We start from the raw sequence: 12,400 nt of genomic DNA on the forward strand, positions 1-12,400 counted from the left end.
GGGCTGGGCTGGACCTAAGCTTCACACTGTAAGAGGAAAAAATGCAGCCCCAGACCACAACACTCTTGAAAAGTTCCAAATACCAACAAGGAGAGGATCAACAGGAAATGCCTTTTCTATGGCAGTCCCTGCCCTATGGAACAACCTTCCCCCTGAAGTTTAGTAGACTTTTAGCCTCCTAGCTTTCCACAAAGCACTGAAGACCTAGAATAAGACAAAATGATTTCATATAGGAAGCTTATTTTTTATTATTATTATTTTTGTTAGTTTTCCAATATTACAATATTACCTTTAAAAAGCAACGTGGTGTCCGGGTTACAATAGTTCCATTTCAAACAAATACATATCATTACAAATCTCCAAATTGTTGTAACCAATACTTCCTCTCTCTTTTTTCCTTTAATACATACTATCTCTTATCTAAATTAACATACTTCTCATTGCTATCAGGGACGCGGTGGCTCAGTGGGTTAGGACGCTGAACTTGACGATCGGAAGGTCAGCAGTTCGGCGGGTCGAATCCCGAGTGCCGCGTAGCAGAGTTGAGCGCCTGTTACTCGTCCCAGCTTCTGCCAACCTAGCAGTTTGAAAGCACGTAAAAATGCAAGTAGAAAAATAGGGACCACTCCGGTGGGAAGGTAACAGCGTTCCGTGTGCCTTTGGCATCTAGTCATGCCGGCCACATGACCACGGAGACGTCCTCGGACAAGCGCTGGCTCTTCGGCTTTGAAACGGAGATGAGCACCGGCCCCTAGAGTCGGACCGACTAGCACGCATGTGCGTGCGGGGGAACCTTTACCTTTACCTTTACATTGCTATCCATCAGTCATTTAATAGTTTTCTTATATTTATCAATACTTTAGTTGTATGTTGTTGTATCATTTTAACATTCCATCTTTAAAACATCAAACACCTTATATATTTTTCTAGCTTTAATTTTACATTGATATTAAAATTAAACGTTTAAGATTTCTCATTTTCATATTGCTAAATAACCTCCTTTCCCTTTACACAATTTTCTCCAATACCTAGTAATATAATACATTTCTTATTTATCTCATTTCCATATCAATAATAGTGGTACAATATTAGAATAGTAGTCATTAGAATACCAATTGCAAGGAGGAGAAAGAGGAGGAGGACAATATAATATTCTTGTTTCTCATTCATAGTTTTCACATATTAAAAATTAATCACAATTTCTTCCGCTTCAACATTTAATACATCCTCTCATGGCACTACATCCATGTATATTAGTTACATTCTATCATTTTAACATATATACATCTTATTCCATATCATTTAAAGAACTCAATATTTCAATGTTGGTATTCATACATCTGTATTTTATTTTTATTTTTTTATAATTAGTGTTTTTATCTACTCATCAAAACAATCTCTTGTAATCCAAATACAATCCTGTCTATTTTGGTATTATCTATTTCAGGCCTCTTAAGAATGTCCATATTTCTTCAATCTTATTCTTGCTTTCTTCCTTTGTCATGTCATTTTTCGCTTCTTTGCCTCAGGGTCATCAAAGCATTCTTGTGTTGTTGTATCATATTGAAGTGGCCCTCCAGTCTCCACTTTTGAAGGATTGAGGAGTCTGTTAACAGCACCAAATCTTCTCATTATTTTCACCTCTTGATATAATTGTCCTGGTCTGAATAATTTTTCCCATCTGTTTTCCATAATAATTTTCAAAAATCTGTATTTGTTGAATATTTAATTCTTCTGCCAATGTATTTAATTGTTCAATTTCTTCCATTAAGTTCTGTCCCAATAAAATATTAGTTGTAGTCACAGTTTGAGTTTGTTTCTTCAAGATGTTTTCTAATTCTTTCCCAAAAGCTCTTATTTCATCGCCAGCTGTAGAAAGGAACTGATAAGTTTGGTAAGATATTTCCCACATAGCATAGATTTTTTTTGAAACTCTTCCATAGTGAAGTTTCACATTTGGTGTTCAAGGTTAGTCTTATCTTGTTTTTCTTAAATATTTTCTTGATTTTTTTTAAAGAGAAAGTCAGATTGCAATTTCAGGTGCCCCCCAAGTACTTTGAAAATTCTTTTCTTTTAGTCCATTTCTTTTTTCAACTTTTTTTAAAAAAAACACCCCTGGGCTTGCTTGCCACTTATTTGAAGGGAGGATTGAATTCCCCCCTCCCTCTCCACAGGGGGGAAGGTACTTAGCAGCTTATTTAGGTGAAAAGAAGAAGATTAAGGTATAAGACAGGAATCTTACCCCCCCCCCCCCGTGTCTTTCACGCTGCTTTAATGTTGCCTGATGGTAAGTTTGACTTCGGCTGTCTGCAGCCTAGTAACTGGTCATATTACTATGGCCAGTCTTTCATCCGCCGGTACAAAGGGAATGCAGACACTAACGGGGGGGGGGTTGCGGCTCCCCCGCGTTTCTGCAAAAGCCCCTTCTGTCTGGTCGCCTCTCCAAGGCGACTCTTCGGCCCTTTTAGGAACCCCCAGCTATGCAAAACTGGACGTGGAAGATGAGAGCCGTCCTCCAGACGTCCATGTTGGCTGGCTTGGCAAACCAGAAGCCTTATATAGGAAGCTTAACTTGGAACAGGTTTTTGTTTTTAAAGTGTTTGATTTTTATAACTTTATTGTAGTTTTTAATGTTTTAATTTTTGATTGGGAGCTGCCCAGAGTTTGTTGTAAAATGGGCAACTATATAAATGTTTGTAATAAAATAAAATAAAGTGGTTCTGCAGGGTCATGATTGCCATTGAGAGGAGCATCTTCTTACTTCAAGCTCCTGAAAATGGGGAATCAGTAAACATTTCTCCCTGTTGGATCTGATCAGTACAACTACTACTGTTTGGAATAGATTGTCCTGCAGATACTCAGGTTCCAAGTCATAAAGATGTACATTGGTTTAAATATACATCTTTATGTACCCAGAAACCAATCCACAAGGTTGGCATGAAATCCGTGTTATATCCCATAGGAGCCGTAAACTATACACAGCACCATATTTTGGATGAACTGTAGTTGTTTTTAAGGGGCGCCCAAATACATTAGTATAGTAATCCAACCCAATAATGAGGGCATAAGATATTGTAGCTAAGTCCTCCTGCCCAAGTAGGATAACAACTCATGCATCAGCTTTGTTATGTCTTCCATCTGCTGATCCAGCAGGAAATGATCCTCCAAGTCATAAACCACTCTGCAATGGACGGCGCTTGCCTGTGAAGAAGCAACTTTGGTGGCAAAAGAGAATTCTGATATATCCATAGTAACTAAGGCCCCATTGGTTTATGGACTGTTTACTATGTTCTTCAGAGTTTGATTATTAATAATAGCTATGGCATTCATAGTAAACATGAATCAAAAATCCATTAGCTATCTTACTGCAACTAATCTCGTCACACTAATGAATATGTAAATATATCATGTAGCATTTCAGTCTTTCACCTTAAAGCTATTCAAAGGATTATTGATGATGCTTAAAATCTAGTTGTAAAGATCAGGGAGAAACTACAGATATTCTGTAGTGGCTGAATTAAAGCACTGTTGAAAAATTCAGAAACATAGCTCTTGATGAAACATCTGGCAATAGTATTGTATCTAGAGATTTTATTGGAAGGAAACCAATCTATCTCATATTACACATAATTTGCATTATGATTTCTGTTGAAATAGATTCTTCAGCTTTTTTATAACAAAACAGCATCTAATCTAAAAAGCAGATTTTCAGATCTTTTCGAATGTAACGATTCTCACTGGTTTGCTGGCAGTAGTAGTTATTTATTTAAATATTTTTTAAGGCAGAGAATGCAATCTATATACTATTAAAACTCTTGTTATCATGACCTTTAACTGGGTGACACTGTTCCACAAAGTGCAACATTTTTTAAACCAAGGTGTTTCAAATGGGCTTAAGTGTATCCACAATCCAGGACCGATGACTCCGGAGGGAATAAAATTTGGAGAAATTGTAGTTGTTTCAGTCCTGCTGGCTGCTGCTGTAATCACATGATCTTCATTTTCAGTGTACTGTTTCCCAGCGAGTCTTGCAATCCTTCATTACTTACCTGTCTGCTGGAAAGGGAAAAGTAGTGGGAAGAAATCAGGCAGCGAGAGAGAGATATTTCTGATGCTTCCTGCCAAATTCCCACAAGGAAAATCAATGGGGAAGCCAGTAGGAAGTCAGAAGTCACTCTTGTTCCCACAGTTCTCTCCCCCCCCCCCAAGCCATTCTCTTTCTTTGTTTAGTAAGCAAATTTCTCTGACTCCACAAGACATGTTATCTGGTGTAAAATAAGTAATTAGTGTCTGTCCATAGTCCTTTTATGAGCTTTAAACTTACCAAAATGAAATGATTTTAAGGGCCATTCAGAATGCAAGGAGAGTTGGAGCCGATACCCCTCTGGGGACTGTGTTCCCTAATGTTCAAGTCGCAGCTGAAAAAGTCTGACTTTTGATTCCTACTGCTCTTATCTGAAAAGGAGAAGAGATAGTTTTGAAGGGCTCCTCTTGATATTTGACTAGGAGAATCATGCTTGGCAAAGTGGTTCATGTACCAGGTCAAACATAGCTTTATAGCCAGCACTTTGGGGCCTGGAAGCCAACAGGTAGCCAGTGTAGCACCCTCAAAATAGGCTTCGTTCTATAATCTGGCCACTCACTTTTGCATCAGCTATAATTTCTGACCGATTTTCAAAGTGTACCCATGCAGAGCACGTTGCAGTAGACAAAACAGGAATGATACGGGTGATTGTCACTGTTCTAAGGCTTACTGATCCAGGTAGGCTGTAATTGATGTACCAGCTGAATTCGTGTACTTGATCTTCTGAATAGCAGGTTGAACTGAATCTAAAGTACCACTTGGCAAAAAAAGGTACCATTTTGGCAAAGCAAAAAACCCCTATTCTCAAGCAGACATCTCCATTTATTCCTTTAAAATATTTTTGTAAATTAATATATGGCTTTACTGTTGATTAATTCAGTGTAAATTGTGGAAGTTTATTTTGATAAAAACTGGATCATGTTCCAAAGGACTGCATGCAATCTGAAATATTAAGTTTCTTCTGTACACTTTTAACAAGTGCTCCATGTTTGTAAAAACAGCCCAAGATATGATTTTCAAAAGCTGCCTCTAAAATAGTTAATATCTTTTACATATGTGATTCTTTCAACCCCAGCTGTTGTAGCATGTGTTGGGAAAAAAGTTCAATCTGTGAATTTCACTTCAAAAGAGTTTATTTATATGGTATACTTAATTTAGTGCAGCTTTTTTACCTAGTAACATTTTCAGAACAACTCAGTAAATAGTAACCTTTTTTAAAAAAGAATAAAATAAATACTGTCAGTATAGCTTTAAATTACTTCATTTGTTAGCTGACAGTTTAATTTACAAGATTATGCTCAAACCAATAAAAAAATTAAAATTTAGCAAACAAAAACATAATTCTCAGTCATAAAAGACTCTTAAATCTAGAAGGACATGATCTGCAACTTGGATGGCATGCATTTCTATGGTATGAGAAGAATAAAACTCGTAGATACTTTCAAAACCACTTTGTAAGAAATTCACTACTTTTTGTGTGGGAAAAGATAAAAGCTAAAATCTACTTGAAAGTCCCAGGATGGTCTTTAAAAAAACTATTGCAATAGTATTTAACTTATTCAATTATGTTAGTTAAATCAATCAACTTTATTAATAATTTATTCTAATTTATTATTTATAAATGCAGAAGAAAATAGACACAAAAATAAAATTGATAAATTAAGTATATGTAGAATGAAAAACCACAGTTCTTAAACAGCAAATTAAACCTTTACCACACAGAATAATACTGATTGAACCTTCCATACAACCAATCCATATATGCTCTGAAACAGAATTCAGTCCAGGATTTTAAATTAAGTATAGCAGAGTCTTTCCTTCAGAATACTGTACAATAATCTTTTGGGCAGTAAATCACACAGCAATAAATCCCAATTTTTTCAGTACGTAATGCAATAATGCATCACATCTTTGAACCATATTTCTTTTTCTGGCACTGTATTAACAACCTGATGAATATTCAACCAAAATGGTACAACAAGCTTTATATATATATATATATATATATATATATATATATATATATATATATATATATATATATATATATATATATATATATATATATATATATGTGTATATGTATATGTATATGTATATGTATATGTATATGTATATGTATATGTATATGTATATGTATGTGTATATATGTATATATGTATATATGTATATATGTATATATATATATGTCATTATAAGCCAAAATATTATAATCACAATATGCCAAGGTTGAGATCCAAGGATGTTTGTTAACATCCTCTTGAGTGTCAGGAAACAGAAAAAAAATACTTTGTTGAATTAATCCCTCTTAAGACCAGACAGTACACATTTAACTTTCTTCAAATACTAGCCAATTAATTTATTAAAACAGAATGTTCAAGCTCTTACAGGTATCCCATATCCTAGCACAAATCAGAAACTATGACACAATTAAGCAAAGTCTACATTTGGGCTGGGAGTGGACAGAGAAGGTAAATCTAAATGTGTGGCTATCAATAAAAGTTACGTCTTTTACAAACATCTATCATGTTGTTTTTGCTTTTGAATTAAAAAGTTCCCTTGAACCCACTACTTGGCAACTTTAAAATGTGTGGTCCCAGAATTCCATTGAAATCCACAAAACAGAACTTGGTAGCTGTACATGTTTAGGATTAAATGGTATGTGAGAACTGTAGATCTGTATATATAGCCCAACCTCAATAGTTCTAGAAATAAATGCAAGGTATTCCCTCCCCACCCCACCCCCAGAAATACATTAAAGGTTGGGGATGGAATGGGCCAACTTGCTGTGGCCATCTCACCACAGCCAACACATTGTGGGACAATTCACTGCAAGACAATTCATGTGTGGTAACTCAGTGCAATAAAAGTTATCCACCACTGTTTCTTCTACGCTATTTCCATTCACAAAATGGAACTAATGTAGAAGAAACAGGCGGATAACATTTATTGTGTTGAGTTAATTGTGTGTGAATTGTTCTGCAGTAAACTGTCCTGTGGTGAGTTGACTACAGTGAATTGTTCCGCAGCAAGTTAGCCATGGCAAGATGGCTGTGCCGGGATGGTCGTGGCAAGATGGCTGGGGTGAGTTGTCCTAGACCTGTTAGGGGAATGAAGTTTTGCAGTTTTAAGTTATTGTGCTTCCGTCCTCCTGGCATTGTCTGTCTTGCCTTACTTGGGAGTTTTCTGGAAATATTTGAATCCACCAATCCAACTTTGAAGAACCTAATTAACCTTTCTGAGTTAGCATATCTATAAACTACTAGATGAGATTTCTGCTACAAACTAGGCAACCTTCATCATTATTTTTCTGTCCATCTGGACTTTGCAGATAAATGAAAGCTGGCTGGGTGACTTTGGGCTCGTCACTCTCAGCCCAATCCATCTCATAGAATGATGGCTGTGGAGAAAATAGGAATATTAGTTATGTTTGCCAGAGAGAAAGCGAGTGAGAGGATGGGTTCATAATTATACTAATAATTATATTTCTTTCTAGGTAATAACCTTGATGCTGTTCATGACATAACAGTGGCATATCCTCAAAACATTCCACAAACTGAGAAACATCTTCTGTGTGGAAATTTTCCCAAGGAAATTCATTTTCACATCTGCAGATATCCTGTAGAATCCCTGCCAACCTCTCTGGAAGACTTGCAACTCTGGTGTCAGAAGCGCTGGGAAGAAAAAGAAGAACGGCTACGCCATTTCTACGAAGGCAAAAAATACTTTGATGTGTCAGGGAGAAGCAAAATCCCACCCTGTAAATCTGAGCTCAGAGTCATGGTTGTTAAGTGCATTTCCCTCTTGTATTGGACATTGTTCACACTCTCTGCAATTGCACTGTTATACATGTACAACTTTGTACGATGGTATGTTGTGATTGTAGTTGTCATTTTCACTGTGCAAGAAAAGCTGTTTGGTGGACTTGAATTGATAGAACTTGCATGTCATCAGTTTTTTAATAGATACAGGTTATCCAACGTAAACAGAAGTTAAATTTATCTGGCATATGTACTGATTGGATTGGTGATGTTTGTGAGCACTTTTCCGGTGTGCCATAAACTTTTCATAATGGAAGGAGATTTTGCATGGGAATTAATATTTCTTGATGCTGTTTTGGTTAATGCACTGTACTCTTATTGTAAAGGACAAAAGTTCATATTGAATTTTTAATTTTTGAATGTATCAATGTTCTCTTGCAGCTAGCCTCTGCAGCATCGCTGGAAAAGCATTTGCTGACCAATCAAAGTTTATATCCATTAAATTGTTTAAATATATAGCTCTAAATTGCTGGGCAAATTAGGGAGCTAAAAAGTCATGGACTGTGATTCTTGCAGTGCCTTGCTATAAATAATGTGTGAGATTTGAAAGTCCCAGTTAATTAAACAATGAATAGTTCACTATCTTCATTTCTCTACTTTTATACCTTACACAGAGTTAAATGGGTGATGCAATTATTGTCATCAAAATAAACAAATGAAAGAGAAAACAAAACCCAGGACCTAAAGTTGGATGAATGAAGATAGTCTGCTTTGAACTATTATAACTTCTATTTTGAGAAAAAAAATCCAAAGGTCAATAAGGCTTTGGTAAAGATGCTGGTAAAGGTAACTGAGCTGGACCCCACTGTCCTTTTGCAAGTCCTAATTCACCTTCACGATTGCATTCCTGTGAATTATTTGTCATATGGTGAAGTCACAGTCCACCTCCATTTCAAGTTTAAGCTGCCCTGTAAACCTAACTGCTAAATGCTCATGCAAAACAACATAAAACTGCAAGAAGCATTGAAATTATTTTTCCCATGATATGAAAATAGGAATAATGTGAAAAATTGCCCCATTGGATTATTAATATAACAAACATTAAGATTTTTCTATTAACGTTTGTCTCCTTTCCCAAAATCTGAATTAGGAGAATACTTTTAGCATTGAAACTGAAGGACATTTCAGTCCATGTTTGACCATAAGCAGCCCCCTACCCCCAAGGCTTCTATTCCATGTAATGAACTATTATTATTTTTCCCCAATTTCCTAATTGAACCCTTTTTTGTTTCTGGCTGAACATCTTCCCTCCTGCTATTTTTAATGGAATTAGGCTAAATTCTTGAACTGGCTGCAGTTTTACATTGCATCTTTTACACTTAACAAGTCAAGACATTTCTCTTCCGTGCACTGAATGTTAAAAATACCAGAGCTATAAACTATACGTTCAACATGTTAAGTGTCATGGCTACTTCCACATCTTTTTCAACCCCTGTCACCCCTACAGTAAGTTTTCATAGAATCATTTTATAAATAAATTGTATAAAGAGCTGCTGGCATATGAAAGGTCTGTAAACTGGTCTTACATTACCACTGTTATTGAAATGTCAATGTTTTAGCCGTAAAAAAATATTTACTCTAGAGCAACAATAAAGAATTTAAAATGCAAATTGGTATAATTTTATTGAATTCTTTGACTAATTTATATGACCATATATCTTAACCTGGGCAGCTAGCAAAACACATTAATAACATAACACAATATAAAATCTATAAGGCAATACAGTCTTTAAAACTGAACTCCAACCAAGATTCCTTAAAAACTCTGTCATGATTCAGAATAGGACACATACTGGGCTCCACTAACATTCTGACTCCCATGTCTGAAAAGGAAACCTAGTCTTCAAACTTTCCAGAAGACTGACAGGGCTGTCCAAATTTCCTGGAAGAGGCTGCGACAGAATGCATACTTGTAGTTCTGAAGTATCGCCCTGTGCCGTGCAGGGCTTTAGATGACAACCAGCATTTTTAATTGCATCCAAAGCTTCAGTGTTACATGAACGTACCATGGTGAACTGAATACCTTATGTGCTGTTACATTCTGAATTGGTTGTAGCTTTAAAATGCTTTTCAAGGATGGCATGAGGAATTCTGGGAGTTGAACTCCACGTCATAAAAGGGCCAAGTTTGAAGACCCTGGACTAAAGCATATGTCTTCAGAAATAGGAGCAACTGGTGCACAAGATGGATTTGTGCAAATCCTGGGCGTGATTGCCACCTGATCTTGATCAGTAGCTACCAGTTCAGATGAGCTGCCAACTTGTACATCAACTCTGAGGGAGTGTTGCCCCATCCAGAGTTAATCATGGTAAACCTCCAAACCTAAAACCTACAGCCACATGGTCTAGCTAGAGTTGCATCAAAAGCCTTTGCTTTCTCACCCAGAACCTCACAGTCTTCAGCACTGGGAAGAATCTTGATGGCATCGTGTGGGGCAGGGATATATAAATATCAGGGAAGACATGGATCTAAAACACAGATGACAGCACTCAAAGCCCTAAGATCCTGTCCTGTTCCTTAGGACTAACATGTTCTAGCTCTCTCCAGATAACTAAGCAAGATGTGCTTCTGTCAATTCCATAAGACCTTCATAGCCAGAATCTTAACAAATTCAACTGACTTTATCTGACAGATGCCTAAAATAGTCCTCAGCAGGACCTGGAATGCAGCATTGATACCAAGCACCAAGGCTACCTTCCCTGAGAACAGTCCACACTTGATCTTCTACTACATCACTCTATGCCCTCCATCACCATTGCCTACTCTCTCACCTCTTCATAACATCCATCACCCAATGATGCTTGTCCTCCCTTCCCCCCCATCAAAGGAACCCATGATACACTTGATGGCACAGTAAGATTGGCATGAGATTAAAAGTAATCAGTGCTCATAAAATAAAGCATACTACTTCTATCCTACAGTCTAGCTAACTGTTGGGTTTGCTCTTAAGATTCCCAGCCTCAAAGGAGTAAGTATATTGTGATGTTATGTGACTTCAAGATATACCGCTAGAGAGATTATCTCACTGAAACTCATTTAAATAAGTTATTATTAAATCATTTAAAATGTAACTGACTTCAGACATCATGTCAGCAAGTTATAATCGAAACCCAGTAGGTGTAAACTTCAATTTCCTGGAATTTCCTTTTACTGAATCTACGAGGCTATCCTCAAAATAGAACAGATGGGCTGGATTTTATTAGAAAGTTCAACACTTTCTCAGTTTCTTATTGCACTCCAGGCAATAATTAACTCACAAAATAGTTGTCATACTTGACACCTATATATCTGCACATAATAAGATGCAAGTTTGGAAATGCTGAGGGAATGAATGCTTAGGAGTGCCCATTTAAATGCAGAGGTTTTGTGCAGAATCACAGCAAAATGGCATGAATTGGAACTGTTCTAATTAGCAAATAAGAGTTTTTATTGATCACATAGTTCCATTTATTTCAGTGTTTCCTCTTTGTTTCATCAATTTTCACTTTGTGGAATTGATCCTGGCCTTTTAAAGTACTTTAAAAAAAAGTATTATGAAGCTACACAACCTCAGCAGTCAAACACTGCTAATAAATGCAATTCCATATATATAGTATATTTAGAATAGATTATCTTTCCCTTGAAGCCAATCTTGCTTCAGCACTGGGGAACTTGCTTGTTGGGAACTTGTAAGCTGAGGCATAGAAAAAGAAAAATTCACATGTTAAACTTTGGAGCAAACTCACCTGAATTCAGTATGCTAAAAACAAACAAACACCATTCATTGTCTGAACTCCCAGGATTCCCCATCCAGCATTCATGTCTTACTCTGTCCCTGCTTTGGCCCACCTTTTATCCTGGTTTTACCAGCTGGGGTTTTTTGGTGTGTGTATGACGATGCTTAATAAATATCAAGTTATAATTTTTGCTTGCTTGGTATATTCTTACTCTGATCTGAATACAGAGACTGACTGGGAGTGTACTGGGTACAAATTAAATGAAATTGCCACATAAACTTCCCAAAATTTCTAAGACTTGGGGGCACTAGTGACATGCAGAAGCCCCAGCAGCAGCTTTAAGTTCTCTCTGTAACTGACAAACGAGAGTGGTTCTGTTGCGTAATTTTTCACTCAACCTAAACCAACAGAATGAAAAATGGGAGGGGGAAAAACAGAGAAAACAAGAAAAATAGACCTGTGAAAAAGTTGGATAATTTAGCTCAGTTTTCAAATGGAAGACAAATTCTGAATTTTCTCAACCCTCTACAGTATGTGTCTTTTGCTCCCAATTCCAATAAGCCAAGTTAATTAATCTGAAAGTTTCCTACACGACTCAGTGTTTCTTGTTAACATACAGCAGTTTCTGTAGTTGCCTCATAACACAAAGCCTGCAAGGTTTGTTTCAAACACAAAGCTTGGCAGAAGCAGGCTCTATCTGTTGCCAACCAGCAATACTGTCTGGGCGCTAATATACAGTGTTTTCTGCTGCACTGTCAACAGGGACATTTTGCCCCACC

General features: G+C 36.7%; 1 protein-coding gene across 8 annotated transcripts in view; it reads left to right on the forward strand.

Annotated features, from left to right (window-relative positions):
• The window catches only part of LCLAT1 (lysocardiolipin acyltransferase 1), a 77,089-nt gene extending 67,574 nt beyond the window's left edge, over positions 1 to 9,515 (forward strand). For all 8 annotated transcript variants that reach the window (XM_083348267.1, XM_083348265.1, XM_083348266.1 and 5 more), the window contains one exon: positions 7,581 to 9,515. In XM_083348267.1, coding sequence (XP_083204393.1) covers positions 7,581 to 8,080 — 500 coding nt within the window. In that variant the 3' untranslated portion in view covers positions 8,081 to 9,515. The remainder of the gene's footprint in view (positions 1 to 7,580) is intronic.
• The last annotated feature ends 2,885 nt before the right edge of the window (positions 9,516 to 12,400 follow it).

Source organism: Vipera ursinii (genome assembly GCF_947247035.1).
Source record: "Vipera ursinii genome assembly, chromosome: 1".
Lineage (NCBI taxonomy): Eukaryota > Metazoa > Chordata > Lepidosauria > Squamata > Viperidae > Vipera > Vipera ursinii.